The 23348-nt window shown below is 42.7% G+C and overlaps 1 protein-coding gene across 1 annotated transcript in view; it reads left to right on the top strand.

Moving 5' to 3' along the window:
* Nucleotides 1-22463, top strand: part of LOC135572049 (catenin delta-2-like) — a 368899-nt gene extending 346436 nt beyond the window's left edge. The window contains exons 20-22 of the mRNA XM_065019050.1: nt 18933-19064; nt 19659-19735; nt 22149-22463. Coding sequence (XP_064875122.1) covers nt 18933-19064; nt 19659-19735; nt 22149-22463 — 524 coding nt within the window. The remainder of the gene's footprint in view (nt 1-18932; nt 19065-19658; nt 19736-22148) is intronic.
* The last annotated feature ends 885 nt before the right edge of the window (nt 22464-23348 follow it).

Raw genomic sequence — 23348 nt, 5'->3', positions numbered from 1 at the left:
GGGCAGTCAGAGAGAGAGAGAGAGAAAGAGGTGGGGCAGTCAGAGAGAGAGAGAGATTTTATTTTATTGAACATTTATTTTAACAGGAAGTCAACACTGAGACCGAGGGTCTCATTTCCAGGTGATCCCTGGTACACAAGACACATTGAGATACAATTAAAAATACACATGCATAAATACATGTTAAAATACACACACATATGCCAAAAACACCATCATAAAGAACAGTTCAATTTCTCAGCTACTAGGTCCTCAAACAACACTCAACTGCCCGAGAGGCTCCAGAGCATCACATTTTAATGAGATCTGCAAATTGCAATCTTAAAAAGTAAAGGTGGATTTACCTAATTCAGTGGTGCCATCGAGGATCCTCAACAGTTAACCAACCCTGTGAACATGTTTTGTAAATCATGTTTTTATACTTCAACAATGAAGTTAAGGTCAGTCGGAAAGCTTGCGTCCATAGAGCTTTGTAAACAAAGAGGGAGTAAGGAAGTGACCTATGGGTCTTTAGCCAATCCCAGCCAACCTTTTGATCCAGGATGCAGTGATGCGTATTAATACTGTCACCTGTCATAAAGCAAAGGGGTGCTGTTGTAGACATCATCCAAAGGTTTTCACCTCTACGGGATCGGTGTCCCTCCACCGGTTGAGATAACGTGCACTAATGTGATTAGAATGACGTTGTAAGTAACAAGAACATTTCCCAGGACATAGACATGTCTTATATGGGCAGAAAGCTTAAATTCTTGTTAATCTAACTGCACTGTCCAATTTACAGAAGCTGTTACAGTGAGAAAATACCACGCTATTGTTTGAGGATAGTGCACAACAACAAAAAACTTTTTCACGGCAACTGGTTTGATACATTCACCTCTGACTGATGGTAAATAATGTACTTACATTCAGTAATCTTGCTCTGATTTGTCCCAGAGATCAAATATAGCATAGTTTTGTTCAATAAAATCAATTTGTATATTAAAATGTAGGAACTGGGTTCTACAGTTTGAACCCCTACTGATTCCATTGGGTGTTTGTCAAAATTATATCCACAAAAATAGATTTTTCGGGGTGGCTATGTTTCTATAAAAGCAGCGTCTCTGGTGGATTTGGTCTAGCAGTGAATGCATCAAAAGAAAAAGTCTGCAAAGCATTTTAAAATAATATTCACAAAAATAAATATTCCTATCCAAATCTGGTGCAAAATATTCAATAGTGTAATTAGATCAATTGAACTATATGGAAGCGAGGTATGGAGTCCAACCTTTATTTACGATTAAATGCATTGGGAGACAAATTATCCAAAATATCCAAAGAAAGTACCAAATAATGCAGAGAGGAACTCAGAAGAGTCCTTTGAATTGTAAATATAAAGAAAACAATACTAAAATGTTGGCACCATTTGAAATTAAGCCCCCAAACATCCTTACAATTCAAAGCGCTGGAAACCCAAGAGCTGAGCCCTGAAAAGAGTCCCTTATGTCAGCTGTTAAAACCATTAAACAACCCTACTATCCAAACACACAGGAATATCTATCAAATTGTTACAGAAACTAAATCCTCCTATTAGACTAATTGGGAAAATGAAACCAAAACACAGAATGAACTAAATTGCTATCTGACCCTCAACAGAGAATACTAATTGACAAAATATCTCTACTCTCTCAGAGATACAAAACAGAAACTGATCCTGAGCAAATAAAGGCTCAGCGACCACCAATTAATAGGGTATAGAAAAAGGGAGACACACAAAGACATGGCTAACCCAAGAGGAGTATCTATGTGGTCTACTGCACCACAGGGGAGGTAGAGACAGAGATGTACATTTTCCTCTACTGTGAGAAATACTCCCAAATAAGCAAATATCTTTTGAAGAAAATATCTAAATCAATTCCCAACTTCTGGGCATTTACCAACGACATAAAGCTGTGAATTATTCTGGGAGAAAACGCAAATATTACTGCCAGATATAGGATTTCCATAGCCTGAGGGACCTCCCATGACCATTTGTTCCCTGAAGTATGTACATTGTATCTAACTTACAAGTAATACATAGTGTAGCCATCATCCATGTACATTATGTTGATTATTTACTCTCCATTATTTTTTATATATTCATATTTTTATTTAATTAAATGTATCTACCTAAGTTTCCACAATACAACAGCAGTAGTGTTGTAACTGTATACATGATTCTATTATTATTATTATTACTACTGAAGTAAACTGGATTTCATTATCCACATTGGATTGGACTCTATTGACTGAAATGCTTAAACACATCACCAACAAAAACAGGTCACAACTCCTGCAGCTCTGTCGCACGCTGGGAATGTACATGGTCAATGGTAGGCTTCGATTGGACTGCTATGGTAGGTACACCTATAGCTCTCAGAGCGTTCACAGTCAGCCCACTGAAACCTGGGACTGGGATCAGATCACAGTCTACTTGAACAGAGCAATACTCAGTCATGAGGCGTCATAGCCAAAGGAACTGAGTAATATAAAGGAAAGTAGTGTGGAAACCTACAAAAAAAACAATTAGGCAACAACATATTCGATCCCTTTTAGACAACTTCCTGGACAAAACGTTCCACTGTAATAGTGAAGGTGTAAACTTGGCAGTAGAAAACCTAAAACGTATATTTGTCTTCTCAGTTTCCCCATCAAATCTATACATTTCAAACAGAAAACCAGAGAAAATGATCAACAATGACAAATGGTTTGATAAAGAATGCAAAAACCTAAGAAAGAAATTGAGAAACAGATCCAACCAAAAGCATGGAGACACAGAAAACCTGAGCCTACGCCTTCACTATGGTGAATCACTAAAACAATACAGAAATACACTACAGAAAACCTGAGCCTACGCCTTCACTATGGTGAATCACTAAAACAATACAGAAATACACTACAGAAAACCTGAGCCTACGCCTTCACTATGGTGAGTCACTAAAACAATACAGAAATACACTACAGAAAACCTGAGCCTACGCCTTCACTATGGTGAATCACTAAAACAATACAGAAATACACTACAGAAAACCTGAGCCTACGCCTTCACTATGGTGAGTCACTAAAACAATACAGAAATACACTACAGAAAACCTGAGCCTACGCCTTCACTATGGTGAATCACTAAAACAATACAGAAATACACTACAGAAAACCTGAGCCTACGCCTTCACTATGGTGAATCACTAAAACAATACAGAAATACACTACAGAAAAATGAACTTCGCGTCACAAATCAGCTCATTGTAATTGAAGAGTCCATAGACTAACCACTTCTGGGAAAATTTAAAAACACTAAACAAACAAGAGGTATCTATCCAAAATGGAGATGTATGGGTAAACCACTCCTCCAATCGATTTTGGCACAATAACAAAGAACAAACAGCAAAAACATATACATGATCAATTACAAATCTTAAAATCAACTACTAAAGACTACCAGAGCACACTGGATTCTCCAATTACATTGAATAAACTACAGGACAAAATACAAACCCTCCAACCCAAAAACGCCTGTGGTGTTGATGGCATCCACAATGAAATAATACAATTTACAGACCACAAATTCCAATTGGCTATACTAAAACTCTTTAACATCATCCTTAGCTCTGGCATCTTCCCCATAATTTGGAAACAAGGACTGAGAGAAAGTGGAGAGAAATATTTGACCCTAATAACTACCATGGGCTATGCGTCAACAGCAACCTTGGGAAAATCAGCAGACTCTTAATTTCGTCAGTGAAAACAATGTACCTGTCACGTTCTGACCTTTATTTCCTTTGTTTTGTCATTATTTAGTATGGTCAGGGCGTGAGTTGGGTGGGCAGTCTATGTTTGTTTTTCTATGATTTGGGTATTTCTATGTTTCGGCCTAGTATGGTTCTCAATCAGAGGCAGGTGTCATTAGTTGTCTCTGATTGAGAATCATACTTAGGTAGCCTGGGTGTCACTGTATGTTTGTGGGTGATTGTTCCTGTCTCTGTCTTTGCACCAGATAGGACTGTTTAGGTTTTCCATGTTTATTGTTTTGTAGTGTTCATGTGTACATTTACGTATTTACGTATTAAAAGAACCATGGACACTTACCACGCCGCATATTGGTCCTCCGATCCTTATCGCCTCTCCTCTTCGGAAGAAGAGGAGGAAATCCCTGACAGAATCACCCACCTTAACAGGACCAAGCGGCGTGGTAAACAGCAGCTGCAGCAAAAGCAGCAGCAGGAGAAGGAACAGAGGCAGCAGCAGCAGGAACAGCAACAGCGGCGCAAAAAGGAATGGACATGGGACGATGTATTGGACGGGAAGGGTTGCTACACCTGGGAGGAGATCCTGGCGGGAAAGGATCGCCTTCCATGGGAACAGGTGGAGGCAGCTAGGAGAGCAGAGGCAGCCAGAGAGAGGAGCCGGCGATATGAGGGAACACGGAAGGCAAGGAAGCCCGAGAGGCAGCCCCAAAGTGTGGTGAAGCCAGGTAGGAGACCTGCGCCAACTTCCTGTGCTTACCGGGGGGCTGGAGAGACCGGGCAGGCACCGTGTTATGCTGTGAAGCGCACGGTGTCCCCAGTGCGGGTGCATAGCCCGGTGCGGTACATTCCAGCTCTGCGTATCGGCCGGGCTAGAGTGGGCATCGAGCCAAGTGCCTTGAAGCCGGCTCTACGCATCTGGTCTCCAGTGCGTCTCCTTGTGCCGGCTTACATGGCACCAGCCTTGCGCACGGTGTCCCCGGTTCGCCTGCATAGCCCAGGGCGGGCTATTCCACCTCGCCGCACTGGCAGGGCGACCGGGACCATTCAACCGGGTAAGGTTGGGCAGGCTCGGTGCTCAAGAGCTCCAGTGCGCCTGCACGGTCCGGTCTATCCGTCACCACCTCCACGCACCAGCCCTCCAGTGGCAGCCCCCCGCACCAGGCTGTCTCTCCGGCTCATCCTTACAGAGGCTCCCGCCTCTCCAGCACTGCCGGAGCCTTCCTCCTCTCCAGCGCAGCCGGTGTCTCCCGCCTGTTCGGCGCTACCAGAGCTCCCGCCCCTCAGTCCAGAGGCGCCAGAGCTACTCAGTCCAGCGCTGTCAGAGCCTTCCTCTCCAGCTTTGCCGGAGCTTCCCGCCTGCCCAGCGTTGCCGGAGTCTCCCGCCTGTCCGGCGCTGCTGCCGGAGTCTCCCGCCTGTCTGGCGCTGCTGCCGGAGTCTCCCGCCTGTCCGGCGCTGCTGCCGGAGTCTCCCGCCTGTCCGGCGCTGCTGCTGGAGTCTCCCGCCTGTCCGGCGCTGCTGCCGGAGTCTCCCGCCTGTCCGGCGCTGCTGCCGGAGTCTCCCGCCTGTCCGGCGCTGCTGCCGGAGTCTCCCGCCTGTCCGGCGCTGCTGCCGGAGTCTCCCGCCTGTCCTGGGAGTCTCCCGCTGCCTGCTGCCGGAGTCTCCCGCCTGTCCGGCGCTGCTGCGGGAGTCTCCCGCCTGTCCGGCGCTGCTGCCGGAGTCTGAGGCGCCAGAGCCCCTCAGCCCAGAGGCGCCAGAGCCCCTGCCCCTCTGTCCAGAGCTTCTGCCCCTCTGTCCAGAGCTTCCGCCCCTCTGTCCCGAGCTGCCCCTCTGTCCAGTGGGGTCATTGAGAGGGGTGGCCATGGTTAGAAAGCCACGGAGGCGGACAATAAAGCGGACTAAGACAATGGTGAAGTGGGGTCCGCGTCCCGCGCCAGAGCCGCCACCGCGGACAGACGCCCACCCAGACCCTCCCCTATAGGTTAAGGTTTTGCGGCCGGAGTCCACACCTTTAGGGGGGGGGGTACTGTCACGTTCTGACCTTTATTTCCTTTGTTTTGTCATTATTTAGTATGGTCAGGGCGTGAGTTGGGTGGGCAGTCTGTTTGTTTTTCTATGATTTGGGTATTTCTATGTATCGGCCTAGTATGGTTCTCAATTAGAGGCAGGTGTCATTAGTTGTCTCTGATTGAGAATCATACTTAGGTAGCCTGGGTGTCACTGTGTGTTTGTGGGTGATTGTTCCTGTCTCTGTCTTTGCACCAGATAGGACTGTTTAGGTTTTCCATGTTTATTGTTTTGTAGTGTTCATGTGTACATTTACGTATTAAAAGAACCATGGACACTTACCACGCCGCATATTGGTCCTCCGATCCTTCTCGCCTCTCCTCTTCGGAAGAAGAGGAGGAAATCCCTGACAGTACCGAGCAGATGTCACATTGTCATCCCCCCCAAAAAAATATAAAAATTATAATAATAACTGTCCGACAGACCACGTATTCACCCTGCAAGTCAATTTGGCATGAGGGTCTGCTATACAAATTGATGTAAAGTGTTGTTGGGGAAAAAATATACGACATTATAAAAACCATGGACACAAACAACACAAGTGGTTAAAATTAGCAAACAAAAAACTCAGGGACGTGGTGTGAGACAGGGATGCAGCTTAAGCCCCACCCTCTTCAACATATATCAACGAATTGGCAAGGACACTAGAACAGTCTGCAGCACTCACCCTACTAGAATCTGAAGTCAAATGTCTACTGATGATCTGGTGCTTCTGTCACCAACCAAGGAGGGCCTACAGCAGCACTTAGATTTTCTGCACAGATTCTGTCAGACCTGGGCCCTGACAGTAAATCTCAGTAAGACAAAAATAATGGTGTTCCAAAAAAGGTCCAGTCGCCAGGACCACAAATACAAATTCCATCTAGACACCGTTGCCCTAGAGCACACAAAAAACGATACATACCCCGGCATAAACATCACCGCCACAGGTAACTTCCACAAATCAAATCAAATTTATTCATATAGCCCTTTGTACATCAGCTGATATCTAAAAGTGCTGTACAGAAACCCAGCCTAAAACCCCAAACAGCAAGCAATGCAGGTGTAGAAGCACGGTGGCTAGGAAAAACTCCCTAGAAAGGCCAAAACCTAGGAAGAAACCTAGAGAGGAACCAGGCTATGTGGGGTGGCCAGTCCTCTTCTGGCTGTGCTGAGTGGGGATTATAACAGAACATGGCCAATATGTTCAAATGTTCATAAATGACCAGCATGGTCAAATAATAATAATCACAGGCAGAACCGTTGAAACTGGAGCAGCAGCACAGCCAGGTGGACTGGGGACAGCAAGGAGTCATCAGGTCAGGTAGTCCTGAGGCATGGTCCTAGGGCTCAGGTCCTCCGAGAGAGAGAAAGAAAGAAAGAGAGAATTAGAGAGAGCATGCTTAAATTCACACAGGATATAACAAACTGATCCTAGCCCCCGACACATAAACTACTGCAGCATAAATACTGGAGGCTGAGACAGGAGGGGTCAGGAGACACTGTGGCCCCATCCGATGACACCCCCAGACAGGGCCAAGGATATAACCCCACCCACTTTGTCAAAGCACAACCCCCACACCACTAGAGGGATATCTTCAACCACCAACTTACCATCCTGAGACAAGGCCAAGTATAGCCCACAAAGATCTCCGCCACGGCACAACCCAAGGGGGGGCGCCAACCCAGACAGGAAGATCACATCAGTGACTCAACCCACTCAAGTGACGCACCCCTCCTAGGGACGGTATGAAAGAGCCCTAGTAAGCCAGTGACTCAGCCCCTGTAATAGGGTTAGAGGCAGAGAATCCCAGTGGAAAGAGGGAAACCGGCCAGGCAGAGACAGCAAGGGCGGTTCGTTGCTCCAGAGCCTTTCCGTTCACCTTCACACTCCTGGGCCAGACTACACTCAATCATACGACCTACTGAAGAGATGAGTCTTCAGAAAAGACTTAAAGGTTGAGACCGAGTTTGCGTCTCTCACATGGGTAGGCAGACCATTCCATAAAAATGGAGCTCTATAGGACAAAGCCCTGCCTCCAGCTGTTTGCTTAGAAATTCTAAGGACAATTAGGAAGCCTGCGTCTTGTGACCGTAGTGTACGTGTAGGTATGTACGGCAGGACCAAATCAGAGAGATAGGTAGGAGCAAGCCCATGTAATGCTTTGTAGGTTAGCAGTAAAACCTTGAAATCAGCCCTTGCCTTGACAGGAAGCCAGTGTAGGGAGGCTAGCACTGGAGTAATATGATCAAATTTGTGAGTTCTAGTCAGGATTCTAGCAGCTGTATTTAGCACTAACTGAAGTTTATTTAATGCTTTATCCGGGTAGCCGGAAAGTAGAGTATTGCAGTAGTCTAACCTAGAAGTGACAAAAGCATGGATTAATTTCTGCATCATTTTTGGACAGAAAGTTTCTGATTTTTGCAATGTTACGTAGATGGAAAAAAGCTGTCCTTGAAACAGTCTTGATATGTTCTTCAAAAGAGAGATCAGGGTCCAGAGTAACACCGAGGTCCTTCACAGTTTTATTTGAGACGACTGTACAACCATTAAGATTGATTGTCAGATTCAACAGCTTTGCATGATCTGAGAGACAAGGCAAGATATGCTATCAAAAGGAACATAAAATTCAACATTCCAATTAGGATCTGGCAAAAAAATACTTGAATCAGTTATAGAACCCATTACCCTTCATGGTTGTGAGGTCTGGGGTCCGCTCACCAACCAAGAATTCACAACATGGGACAAACACCAAATTGAGACTCTGCATGCAGAATTCTACACACACAAAAAAGAGAGAGCACATGGCTTTTAACTGTTATGCGGAGCAGCACAGGGGATCCCAAAGAGCAGACTCAGATGAGGAAACAGATGAATGAACCAAGGTATTCATTGTAACACAGGGAGGTATGGAAATCCTTTTGACCTGGAGTGTAGACTGGAGCTGAAGCACGGAGATGGTTAGCTTGAGATTGGGTCCTGGCGGAGGCACAAAGAAAAGATCGGTCCCTCCTCCAGGTGCAATGACAACGGCGCCTGTGGTCCTGGACTGAGTTATTGTTAGCTGGAGGAAGGCCAGTGACGAAGTCCAGAGCTATATGTGACCAGGGGCGACTGGGTATGGGAAGAGGGCGAAGCCGACCGGACATAGGTTTGGTGGAGGTTTTGTTCCTGGCACAGACCGAGCAGCCACCATGGTGGGCCACCAAAATCACTACTGCAGGAAGGCGATAGTCCCGTTCATGCCAGGGTGACAGGTGAGGTGAGCATGGGCCCACTGAAGAATGTCAGAGCGAACTGAATCTGGCACAAACAGAGCCTTACAAGGACCGCTTCCTGGATCAGGCTGGTTCAGCTGAGTCTGACGAACACGGGACTCGATCTCCCAGGAGGCAGCAGCAACAATACAGAAGGATGGCTTAATGGTTTCTGGCTCAGTACCTGTGTTGTCTGCTGTGAACTGACGGGAGAAGGCGTCAGGCTTGGTATTCTTAGATCTGGGGCGAGAAAGGTTATACAACCTGCTACTGGGGAGGGGAGCTCCAGGCTGGAAGTCAATGGCACAGTTGTACGAGCGATGAGGCGGCAGAGATGGGGTGTGGTGCTTATGGAACACAAGAGTTCAACTGTTATACTCTGGAGGAACAGAAGACAGGTCCCGGGGGTTCTGGAATGGACTGGGGTACAGACAAGGCAGGTGGTAGAACAGAATGTAGACATTTGGAATGACAAAATGTACTCCAAGTAGTAACCCTCCCGGTGGTCCAGTCAATCTGTGGGTTGTGTAGTTTTAACAATGGATGGCCCAGAACCAGAGGAGAACAGGGACTGTCGATTATGTGGAAACTGATCTTTTCTTGGTGATTACCAGAGAGACGCAGGATGACTGGAACGGTTCTCACAGACATGGAAGAGAAGCTTACCATTGAGAGCGTAGGCATCAAGAGGTGAATTAAGAGGAACCGTGTCCGGGCCCAACTGGTTGACAACACCTCGATCCAGAAAGCTCTCCTCGGCACCTGAATCTATAAGAGCAGCTAGAGGAAAAGCCTGACTCTGCCACACAAGGTTGGCCTGGTTGTCCTGGTCTGGTGGAAGATGGGCAGACAATTTGACCCAATAGTATTTTCCCCATATCACCCGAGCCTCTTCTTACTGGACGCAGGGAACAAGTGGAAACCAGGTGACCAACCTCGCCACAGTATAGACAGCTCCTAGTATCGACACGCCGCTCCTCTCCTCTGGAGATAGACGGGTACGGCCGAGCTGCATGGGTTCAGGTTCAGAACATGCCTGGGGTTGGGATACAGTCTGAGTGAGTGAGTTCATGAATGCCTCCTGAAGAGGCTCCTCATCCCAGCCGCACTCTGCTGCGAGGGTGCGGAACTCACGTGCCATTTCAGCAACAATCTGGGAGCCTTGACGGAGGCACAGGAGTCGTTTAGCAGCGTCATTTCCGCAAACTGGGTGGTCAAAAATCTTCTCATTTCCTCCGTGAATCTACTATAGGAGAACAAATGGGTGACTGTCTCTCCCACACAGCAGTGGCCCAGGAAAGCGTTGCTCCACAGAGGCAACCAATCAAAAACATGATCTTAGCTCGTTCACTAGCATAAGAGTAGGGCTGTTGCTCGAGATTGCCATCGTAGCGCTCTGGAGTAGGAACAAACGGCTCCCGGGTGGAGAGGAGGGACTTTGGACAGGTTGTGGAGGCTGAGGTTGGAGTGTGCTGGGTTGGGACAGGTTGTGGAGGCTGAGGTTGGAGTGTGCTGGGTTGGGTTGGGACAGGTTGTGGAGGCTGAGGTTGGAGTGTGCTGGGTTGGGACAGGTTGTGGAGGCTGAGGTTGGAGTGTGCTGGGTTGGGACAGGTTGTGGAGGCTGAGGTTGGAGTGTGCTGGGTTGGGTTGGGACAGGTTGTGGAGGCTGAGGTTGGAGTGTGCTGGGTTGGGTAGGGACAGGTGGTGAAGGCTGAGGTTGGAGTGTGCTGGGTTGGGACAGGGTAAACAGGTCTGGAGGGGAATCCAAGGGAGTGGTGGTGTGGTGAGTCCAGAACAGGGTAGCAGGGTGGTGAGATGTGGAACAGGAGCCATAGTCAGGGTGGGAAAATGAGCAGAGATTACGATCTGGCAGAGTGGAAGTGGCAGAATGAGAGAGAGAGAGAGAGAGAGAGAGAGAGAGAGAGAGAGAGAGAGAGAGAGAGAGAGAGAGAGATGGAGATAGAGAGAGATTGAGAGAGAGATTGTGTGTGTGTACTGGGGGAAATGCTGCAGGTCAAGCAGACACCGGATGACCACTAGGGGCTGTGTCAGGAGCAAATGTGACATTAACTGAACTGGGGTTACCAGTGAGTGTGTGTTTGTCTGTGCAACATTTCTGAGTGCCTGGGCGCTCAGTGTACCATGCTAATAGCACTCAGACCTGGTCTTCAGGGATAACCAGATCTAGCAGTGAAGGGCCGGGTGTTCTGTTACAGTGTTTATGATGCGTTTAACAGAGCTGTCGCAGGGTTTGTCTTAAACATTCCTCTCCACTCTTCTCCTGTCCTCTGTTGTTTTAGTCATGTAAGTTGTGTATGTTTCTGTTCGGTTGAACCTGCTATTTAAAAGTCTTCTATGATCTGGCCGGTTTAATAAAGTGCAGGTTAGCAGTATATGTAATGTGTGAAGTAGGTACTTGATAAGAGTGTGTAGGTAAGCAGTATTATAGACTGTAGTGTGCAGGTAAACAGTATTATAGACTGTAGTGTGCAGGTAAACAGTATTATAGACTGTAGTGTGTAGGTAAACATTATTATAGACCGGTATTATAGACCTTACTGTGTAGGTAAACAGCATTAGAGACTGTAGTGTACAGGTAAACAGTATTATAGACTGTAGTGTGTAGGTACACAGTATTATAGACTGTAGTGTGTAGGTAAACAGCATTATAGACTGTAGTGTGTAGGTAAACAGCATTAGAGACTGTAGTGTGTAGGTAAACAGTATTATAGACTGTAGTGTGTAGGTAAACAGCATTATAGACTGTAGTGTGTAGGTAAACAGTATTATAGACCAGTATTATAGACTGTAGTGTGTAGGTAAACAGCATTATAGACTGTAGTGTGTAGGTAAACATTATTATAGACTGTAGTGTATAGGTAAACATTATTATAGACCAGTATTATAGACTGTAGTGTGCAGGTAAACAGCATTATAGACTGTAGTGTGTAGGTAAACAGCATTATAGACTGTAGTGTGTAGGTAAACATTATTATAGACCAGTATTATAGACTGTAGTGTGTAGGTAAACATTATTATAGACCAGTATTATAGACTGTAGTGTGTAGGTAAACAGTATTATAGACTGTAGTGTGTAGGTAAACAGTAGTATAGACTGTAGTGTGTAGGTAAACAGCATTATAGACTGTAGTGTGTAGGTAAACATTATTATAGACCAGTATTATAGACTGTAGTGTGTAGGTAAACAGTATTATAGACTATAGTGTGTAGGTAAACATTAGTATAGACTGTAGTGTGTAGGTAAACATTATTATAGACCAGTATTATAGACTGTAGTGTGTAGGTAAACATTATTATAGACTGTAGTGTGTAGGTAAACATTATTATAGACCAGTATTATAGACTGTAGTGTACAGGTAAACAGTATTATAGACTGTAGTGTGTAGGTAAACATTATTATAGACCAGTATTATAGACTGTAGTTTGTAGGTAAACATTATTATAGACTGTAGTGTGTAGGTAAACATTATTATAGACCAGTATTATAGACTGTAGTGTACAGGTGAACAGTATTATAGACTGTAGTGTGTAGGTAAACAGTATTATAGACTGTAGTGTGTAGGTAAACAGCATTATAGACTGTAATGTGTAGGTAAACAGCATTATAGACTGTAGTGTGTAGGTAAACAGTATTATAGACTGTAGTGTGTAAGTAAACACCATTATAGACTGTAGTGTGTAGGTAAACAGCATTAGAGACTGTAGTGTGTAGGTAAACAGCAGTATAGACTTTAGTGTGTAGGTAAACATTATTATAGACTGTAGTGTGTAGGTAAACATTATTATAGACCAGTATTATAGACTGTAGTGTGTAGGTAAACATTATTATAGACCAGTATTATAGACTGTAGTGTGTAGGTAAACAGTAATTTAGACTGTAGTGTGTAGGTAAACAGCATTATAGACTGTAGTGTGTAGGTAAACATTATTATAGACCAGTATTATAGACTGTAGTGTGTAGGTAAACAGTATTATAGACTGTATGTGTAGAAACATTAGTATAGACTGTAGTGTGTAGGTAAACATTATTATAGACCAGTATTATAGACTGTAGTGTGTAGGTAAACATTATTATAGACTGTAGTGTGTAGGTAAACATTATTATAGACCAGTATTATAGACTGTAGTGTGCAGGTAAACAGCATTATAGACTGTAGTGTGTAGGTAAACAGCATTATAGACTGTAGTGTGTAGGTAAACAGCATTATAGACTGTAGTGTGTAGGTAAACATTATTATAGACCAGTATTATAGACTGTAGTGTGTAGGTAAACATTATTATAGACCAGTATTATAGACTGTAGTGTGTAGGTAAACAGTAATTTAGACTGTAGTGTGTAGGTAAACAGCATTATAGACTGTAGTGTGTAGGTAAACATTATTATAGACCAGTATTATAGACTGTAGTGTGTAGGTAAACAGTATTATAGACTGTAGTGTGTAGGTAAACATTAGTATAGACTGTAGTGTGTAGGTAAACATTATTATAGACCAGTATTATAGACTGTAGTGTGTAGGTAAACATTATTATAGACTGTAGTGTGTAGGTAAACATTATTATAGACCAGTATTATAGACTGTAGTGTACAGGTAAACAGTATTATAGACTGTAGTGTGTAGGTAAACATTATTATAGACCAGTATTATAGACTGTAGTGTGTAGGTACACAGTATTATAGACTGTAGTGTGTAGGTAGACAGCATTATAGACTGTAATGTGTAGGTAAACAGCATTATAGACTGTAGTGTGTAGGTAAACAGTATTATAGACTGTAGTGTGTAGGTAAACAGTATTATAGACTGTAGTGTGTAGGTAAACAGCATTAGAGACTGTAGTGTGTAGGTAAACAGCATTAGAGACTGTAGTGTGTAGGTAAACAGTATTATAGACTGTAGTGTGTAGGTAAACAGCATTATAGACTGTAGTGTGTAGGTAAACATTATTATAGACTGTAGTGTGTAGGTAAACATTATTATAGACCAGTATTATAGACTGTAGTGTGTAGGTAAACATTATTATAGACCAGTATTATAGACTGTAGTGTTTAGGTAAACAGCATTATAGACTGTAGTGTGTAGGTAAACATTATTATAGACTGTAGTGTGTAGGTAAACAGTATTATAGACCAATATTATAGACTGTAGTGTGTAGGTAAACATTATTATAGACTGTAGTGTGTAGGTAAACAGTATTATAGACTGTAGTGTGTAGGTAAACAGTATTATAGACCAATATTATAGACTGTAGTGTGTAGGTAAACATTATTATAGACTGTAGTGTTTAGGTAAACAGCATTAGAGACTGTAGTGTGTAGGTAAACATTATTATAGACCAGTATTATAGACTGTAGTGTGTAGGTAAACATTATTATAGACTGTAGTGTGCAGGTAAACATTATTATAGACCAGTATTATAGACTGTAGTGTGTAGGTAAGCAGTATTATAGACAGTAGTGTGTAGGTAAGCAGTATATATACCAATATTATAGACTGTAGTGTGTAGGTAAGCAGATCTATAGACTGTAGTGTGTAGGTATCAGTATTATAGACTGTAGTATGTAGGTAAACAGTATTATAGACCAGTATTATAGACTGTAGTGTGTAGGTAAACAGCATTATAGACTGTAGTGTGTAGGTAAACAGCATTAGAGACTGTAGTGTGTAGGTAAACAGCATTATAGACTGTAGTGTGTAGGTAAACATTATTATAGACCAGTATTATAGACTGTAGTGTGTAGGTAAACATTATTATATACCAGTATTATAGACTGTAGTGTGTAGGTAAACAGCATTAGAGACTGTAGTGTGTAGGTAAACATTATTATAGACTGTAGTGTGTAGGTAAACATTATTATAGATCAGTATTATAGACTGTAGTGTGTAGGTAAACATTATTATAGACCAGTATTATAGACTGTAGTGTGTAGGTAAACAGTATTATAGACCAATATTATAGACTGTAGTGTGTAGGTAAACATTATTATAGACTGTAGTGTTTAGGTAAACAGCATTAGAGTCTGTAGTGTGTAGGTAAACATTATTATAGACCAGTATTATAGACTGTAGTGTGTAGGTAAACATTATTATAGACTGTAGTGTGCAGGTAAACATTATTATAGACCAGTATTATAGACTGTAGTGTGTAGGTAAGCAGTATTATAGACAGTAGTGTGTAGGTAAGCAGTATATATACCAATATTATAGACTGTAGTGTGTAGGTAAGCAGATCTATAGACTGTAGTGTGTAGGTATCAGTATTATAGACTGTAGTATGTAGGTAAACAGTATTATAGACCAGTATTATAGACTGTAGTGTGTAGGTAAACAGCATTATAGACTGTAGTGTGTAGGTAAACAGCATTAGAGACTGTAGTGTGTAGGTAAACAGCATTATAGACTGTAGTGTGTAGGTAAACATTATTATAGACCAGTATTATAGACTGTAGTGTGTAGGTAAACATTATTATAGACCAGTATTATAGACTGTAGTGTGTAGGTAAACAGCATTATAGACTGTAGTGTGTAGGTAAACATTATTATAGACTGTAGTGTGTAGGTAAACATTATTATAGACCAGTATTATAGACTGTAGTGTGTAGGTAAACAGCATTATAGACTGTAGTGTGTAGGTAAACAGCATTAGAGACTGTAGTGTGTAGGTAAACATTATTATAGACCAGTATTATAGACTGTAGTGTGTAGGTAAACAGCATTATAGACTGTAATCTGTAGGTAAACATTATTATAGACCAGTATTATAGACTGTAGTGTGTAGGTAAACAGCATTATAGACTGTAGTGTGTAGGTAAACATTATTATAGACCAGTATTATAGACTGTAGTGTGTAGGTAAACATTATTATAGACCAGTATTATAGACTGTAGTGTGTAGGTAAACAGCATTAGAGACTGTAGTGTGTAGGTAAACAGTATTATAGACTGTAGTGTGTAGGTAAACAGCATTATAGACTGTAGTGTGTAGGTAAACATTATTATAGACTGTAGTGTGTAGGTAAACATTATTATAGACCAGTATTATAGACTTTAGTGTGTAGGTAAACATTATTATAGACCAGTATTATAGACTGTAGTGTTTAGGTAAACAGCATTATAGACTGTAGTGTGTAGGTAAACATTATTATAGACTGTAGTGTGTAGGTAAACAGTATTATAGACCAATATTATAGACTGTAGTGTGTAGGTAAACATTATTATAGACTGACTGTAGTGTGTAGGTAAACAGTATTATAGACTGTAGTGTGTAGGTAAACAGTATTATAGACCAATATTATAGACTGTAGTGTGTAGGTAAACATTATTATAGACTGTAGTGTTTAGGTAAACAGCATTAGAGACTGTAGTGTGTAGGTAAACATTATTATAGACCAGTATTATAGACTGTAGTGTGTAGGTAAACATTATTATAGACTGTAGTGTGCAGGTAAACATTATTATAGACCAGTATTATAGACTGTAGTGTGTAGGTAAGCAGTATTATAGACAGTAGTGTGTAGGTAAGCAGTATATATACCAATATTATAGACTGTAGTGTGTAGGTAAGCAGATCTATAGACTGTAGTGTGTAGGTATCAGTATTATAGACTGTAGTATGTAGGTAAACAGTATTATAGACCAGTATTATAGACTGTAGTGTGTAGGTAAACAGCATTATAGACTGTAGTGTGTAGGTAAACAGCATTAGAGACTGTAGTGTGTAGGTAAACAGCATTATAGACTGTAGTGTGTAGGTAAACATTATTATAGACCAGTATTATAGACTGTAGTGTGTAGGTAAACATTATTATATACCAGTATTATAGACTGTAGTGTGTAGGTAAACAGCATTAGAGACTGTAGTGTGTAGGTAAACATTATTATAGACTGTAGTGTGTAGGTAAACATTATTATAGATCAGTATTATAGACTGTAGTGTGTAGGTAAACAGTATTATAGACCAATATTATAGACTGTAGTGTGTAGGTAAACATTATTATAGACTGTAGTGTGTAGGTAAACAGCATTAGAGACTGTAGTGTGTAGGTAAACATTATTATAGACCAGTATTATAGACTGTAGTGTGTAGGTAAACAGCATTATAGACTGTAGTCTGTAGGTAAACATTATTATAGACCAGTATTATAGACTGTAGTGTGTAGGTAAACAGCATTATAGACTGTAGTGTGTAGGTAAACATTATTATAGACCAGTATTATAGACTGTAGTGTGTAGGTAAACATTATTATAGACCAGTATTATAGACTGTAGTGTGTAGGTAAACATTATTATAGACTGTAGTGTGTAGGTAAACAGTATTATAGACTGTAGTGTGTAGGTAAACAGCATTATAGACTGTAGTGTGTAGGTAAACAGCATTATAGACTGTAGTGTGTAGGTAAACATTATTATAGACTGTAGTGTGTAGGTAAACATTATTATATACCAGTATTATAGACTGTAGTGTGTAGGTAAACAGCATTAGAGACTGTAGTGTGTAGGTAAACATTATTATAGACTGTATTGTGTAGGTAAACATTATTATAGATCAGTATTATAGACTGTAGTGTGTAGGTAAACATTATTATAGACCAGTATTATAGACTGTAGTGTGTAGGTAAACAGTATTATAGACTGTAGTGTGTAGGTAAACAGCATTATAGACTGTAGTGTGTAGGTAAACAGCATTATAGACTGTAGTGTGCAGGTAAACATTATTATAGACCAGTATTATAGACTGTAGTGTGTAGGTAAGCAGTATTATAGACAGTAGTGTGTAGGTAAGCAGTATATATACCAATATTATAGACTGTAGTGTGTAGGTAAGCAGATCTATAGACTGTAGTGTGTAGGTATCAGTATTATAGACTGTAGTATGTAGGTAAACAGTATTATAGACCAGTATTATAGACTGTAGTGTGTAGGTAAACAGCATTATAGACTGTAGTGTGTAGGTAAACAGCATTAGAGACTGTAGTGTGTAGGTAAACAGTATTATAGACTGTAGTGTGTAGCTAAACATTATTATAGACCAGTATTATAGACTGTAGTGTGTAGGTAAACAGTATTATAGACTGTAGTGTTTAGGTAAACAGCATTATAGACCAGTATTATAGACTGTAGTGTGTAGGTAAACAGCATTATAGACTGTAGTGTGTAGGTAAACAGTATTATAGACTGTAGTGTGTAGGTAAACAGCATTATAGACTGTAGTGTGCAGGTAAACATTATTATAGACCAGTATTATAGACTGTAGTGTGTAGGTAAGCAGTATTATAGACAGTAGTGTGTAGGTAAGCAGTATTATAGACAGTAGTGTGTAGGTAAGCAGTATATATACCAATATTATAGACTGTAGTGTGTAGGTAAGCAGATCTATAGACTGTAGTGTGTAGGTATCAGTATTATAGACTGTAGTATGTAGGTAAACAGTATTATAGACCAGTATTATAGACTGTAGTGTGTAGGTAAACAGTATTATAGACTGTAGTTTGTAGGTAAGCATTTTCAGGGGACTGTAATGTGGCCTGTGTGTGTGTGTGTGTGTGTGTGTGTGTGTGTGTGTGTGTGTGTGTGTGTGTGTGTGTGTGTGTGTGTGTGTGTGTGTGTGTGTGTGTGTGTGTGTGTGTGTGTGTGTGTGTGTGTGTGTGTGTGTGTGTGTGTGTGTGTGTGTGTGCGTGATTAAGCGTGATCAGAGGATTACTGTGTGCTACTATGGCAGGATACGACCTTCATGCTGTCACACTAAACATACATAATGATGAATAATGTGTGTGTGTGTGTGTGTGTGTGTGTGTGTGTGTGTGTGTGTGTGTGTGTGTGTGTGTGTGTGTGTGTGTGTGTGTGTGTGTTACAGTTAGCGCACCGGCCTCTCCCAGAGAGATGATGAGTATGAAAGAACGCAAGACCGAATACGACTCCACAGCAACCAATGCAGGTTTCCACGACAACAAAGGAGAGCACACCTCCCGAAAAGACATCATGGCAGGTGTGTGTGTGAAGGAGAGAGAAATAACAGACTATTACTTTCTATCTATATATCTCTTTCTGTCATTCTCACTCGCCCCCTCCCTCTTACTCTCTCCACTGTCTCTCTCTCTCTCTGTCTGACACCCCCTCTCTTTCTCTCTGACACCCCCTCTCTCTCTCTCTCTCTCTCTCTCTCTCTCTCTCTCCCCCCCTTTTTCTCACCCCCTGTCTGTCACCCTCCCCCTCTCTCCCCTCCTCCCCCTCTCTCTCTCCTCTTTCTCTGTCTGACAACCTCGCTCTCTCTCCCCCTCTCTCCCCACCCTCCCTCTCTCTCTCCCGTCTCTCTCTCCCCTCTCTCCCCACCCTCCCTCTCTCTCCCCCTCTCTTTCCCCCTCTCTCTCCTCTTTCTCTGTCTGACAACCTCGCTCTCTCTCCCCCTCTCTCCCCACCCTCCCTCTCTCTCCCCCTCTCCCCCCCCTCTCTCTCTCTCCTCTTTCTCTGTCTGACAACCTCGCTCTCTCTCCCCCTCTCTCCCCACCCTCCCTCTCTCTCCCCCTCTCCCCCCTCTCTCTCTCCTCTTTCTCTGTCTGACAACCTCGCTCTCTTCTTTCAGTCAGAATCTCCTGTGGAACATCCACGTTGTTCCGGAACTCTTATGTTACTACTAATGACGAGATCGAACACAACCAGGTGAGCTACACCACACACACTACTAATATTATAACACACACACTACTAATATTACACAACACACACACACACGAATACATACATACATACACACAAACAAACACACACACATACACATGTACACACATGTACATTCTGTCAGGGTTCGTTGTTGGAATGAGCGGACCAAGGCGCAGCGTGCGTAGAGTTCCACATATTTTAATAAATTGAGACTCAAACAAAAACAAACAAGCACAAACGAAACGTGGCGTTCTGGGCTGCTCACAGGCAGCTACACAAAAACAAGATCCCACAAAACCAAAGGTGGAAAAAAGTATGATCCCCAATCAGAGACAATGATAGACAGCTGCCTCTGATTGGGAACCATACCAGGCCAAAAAAGAAATAGAGAAACTAGAATGTCCATCCAAATCACACCCTGACCTAACCAAATGGAGAAATAAAAAGGCTCTAAGGTCAGGGCGTGACACATACAGTTGAAGTCGGAAGTTTACATACTCCTTAGCCAAACACATTTAAACTCAGTTTTTCAAAATTTCCTGACATTGAATCCTAGTAAAGATTCCCTGTATTAGGTCAGTTAGGATCATCACTTTAGTTTAACAATGTGAAATGTCAGAATAATAGAAGAGAGAATGATTTCTTTCAGCTTTTATTTCTTTCATCACATTCCCAGTGGGTCAGAAGTTTACATGCAGTCAATTAGTATTTGGTAGCATTGCCTTTAAATTGCTTAACTTGGGTCAAACATTTCAGATAGCCTTCCAGAAGCTTCCCACAACAAGTTGGGTGAATTTTGTCCCATTCCTCCTGACCGCTGGTGTAACTGAGTCAGGTTTGTAGGCCTCCTTGCTGACACACGCTTTTTCAGTTCTGCCCACAACTTTTATACAGGATTGAGATCAGGGCTTTGTGATGGCCACTCCAATACCTTGACTTTGTTGTCCTTAAGCCATTTTGCCACAACTTTAGAAGTATGCTTGGGGTCATTGTCCCTTTGGAAGACCCATTTGCGACCAAGCTTTAACTTCCTGGCTGATGTCTTGAGATGTTGCTTCAATATATCCACACAATATTCCTCTCTCATGATGTCATCTATTTTGTGAAGTGCACCAGTCCCCCCTGCAGCAAAGCACCCCCACAACATGATGCTACCACGGTTGGGGTGGTGTTCTTCGGCATGCAAGCCTCACACTTTTTCCTACAAACATAACGATGGTCATTATGGCCAAACAGTTCTATTTTTGATTCATCAGACCAGAGGACATTTCTCCAAATAGCACGATCTTTGTCCCCATGTGTAGTTGCAAACCGTAGTCATGCTCATTTATGGCAGTTTTTGAGCAGGTGCGTCGTCCTTGCTGAGCGGCCTTTCAGGTTATGTTGATATAGGACTCATTTTACTGTGGATATAGATACTTTTGTACGTTTTTCCTCCAGCATATTCACAAGGTCCTTTGCTGTTTTTCTGGGATTGATTTGCACCTTTCACACCAAAGTACGTTCATCTCTAGGAGACAGATCACGTCTCCTTCCTGAGCGGTATGACGGCTGCGTGGTCCCATGGAGTTTATACTTGCACACTATTGTTTATATAGATGAACGTGGTACCTTTAAGCATTTGAAAATTGCTCCCAAGGATGAACCAGACTTGTGGAGGTCTGCAAATTTTTTCTGAGGTCTTGGCTGATTTCTTTTGATTTTGCGATGATGTCAAGCAAAGAGGCATTGAGTTTGAAGGTAGGCCTTGAAATACATCCTCAGGTTCACCTCCAATTGACTCAAATGATGTCAATTAGCCTATCAGAAGCTTCTAAAGCCATGACATAATTTTCTGGAATTTTCCAAGCTGTTTAAAGGCACAGTCAACTTAGTGTATGTAAACTTCTGACCCACTGGAATTGTGATACAGTGAATTATAAGTGGAATAATCTGTCTAAACAATTGTTGGTTAATTTACTTGTGTCCTGCACAAAGTAGATGTCCTTACCGACTTGCCAAAACTACAGTTTGTTAACAAGACATTTGCTGCACATACGCACACACACACACACACACACACACACACACACACACACACACACACACACACACACACACACACACACACACACATATATATACATATACACAGACACAAACACATACGTATGCACACACACACACACATATACATATACACACACACGCACACACACATACATGCACACACACATACACACAACCACCCACCCACGCACACACATAAGTACATGCACATACAACACACACACACACATACAACACACACACACACACATACACACACACACACGCACACACACACATACAACACACACACACACACAGACACACACATATTTTTACGTCCCATCCCATCTTAAACAGCTCTGTGTTTTCACTTCCTTTCCAGATCCCTCCCCAGCCCATGGCCCCTCAGGCAGACTGCTCCTCTACACCCCTAAAAGACTACGACACGTTCCCTCCATCCCTCCCTCCCTCCTTCCCCCCTCCGCAGAACCCTGGCCGCATGCTGGATGACTCCTTCTTCGTGCCTCCAGATCAGCCCCTCCCCCAGCCCCCGTCTCAGGTCGCCACGGACCTCCGGATGCACCTTGGCCTTAAGTCCACTGGCAACTATGTGGACTTCTACTCTGCATCCCGGCCCTACTCCGAACTCAACTACGAGACCAGCCACTACCCGGCTTCACCTGACTCCTGGGTCTAAAGACAGGAGTCACAACTTAACATGGGTCCTGGAGAGATACAGGCTGGTGTAGGGTTTAGCTCCAGCCCAACACTAACAAACAGCACACCTGCAAGGTGTAATGAACCATTGATTTGAGGATATTAGGTTTATTAGTGCTGGGCTGGAACAAAATCCTGCATAGTCCCGTAGCTCTCCAGGATTGAGAGTGAAGAACACTGGTGTAGAGTAAATAGGGGGTCCGAGGTTAATGTTAGTAACCAACGGCAAACAGGGATTGAAGGGGGTTAGGGGGTGCTAGGGGTTGTGAGGGGATGAGGTGTGAAGAGAGACTGCGCATGTGCATGAATACCACAAGACATTTTGCCGCCAGTTCAGTTTGTTCAAAGCTTGTTCCACTGGGAAAGGGAGTGGGGTAGATGTGTCAGAGTGAGACAGTGAGAGAGAGAGAGAGAGAGAGAGAGAGAGAGAGAGAGAGAGAGAGAGAGAGAGAGAGAGAGAGAGAGAGAGAGAGCGAGAGAGAGAGAGAGAGAGAGAGAGAGAGAGAAGTCCTTGACAGAAGAAAAGAAAAAACAACAACTGAATGATGACGGAAGGCTTTTACCTCTTTGGAGTTGCATTGCTTGACTTTCAGAAAGAAGAAGGGGAATCGAGTGGAGTGGAGTGGAGTGGAGTGGAGAAATGGAAGAGAGGAAGAGTTGTGAGTGTTTTTTGGCAAGTCGGGTGAAAAGTAACAGACCAGAGAAGGGAGAGAGAAGATGAGAGGAAAACACCAAGCACAAGACAGGACAGGATGTTTACAGGAAAAACAAGGGGGCAGCTTTCCACACGTTCATTACATTGACTTCTGACTTCTGTCAATCAAAGCTTCTACCTTTCTATGGAGTGTTGTCTGTTGAAGAAGAA

This window comes from Oncorhynchus nerka, linkage group LG6 (assembly GCF_034236695.1).
Source record: "Oncorhynchus nerka isolate Pitt River linkage group LG6, Oner_Uvic_2.0, whole genome shotgun sequence".
In the NCBI taxonomy this organism is placed as follows: domain Eukaryota; kingdom Metazoa; phylum Chordata; class Actinopteri; order Salmoniformes; family Salmonidae; genus Oncorhynchus; species Oncorhynchus nerka.
This window is presented reverse-complemented; position numbering and strand designations above follow the sequence as displayed.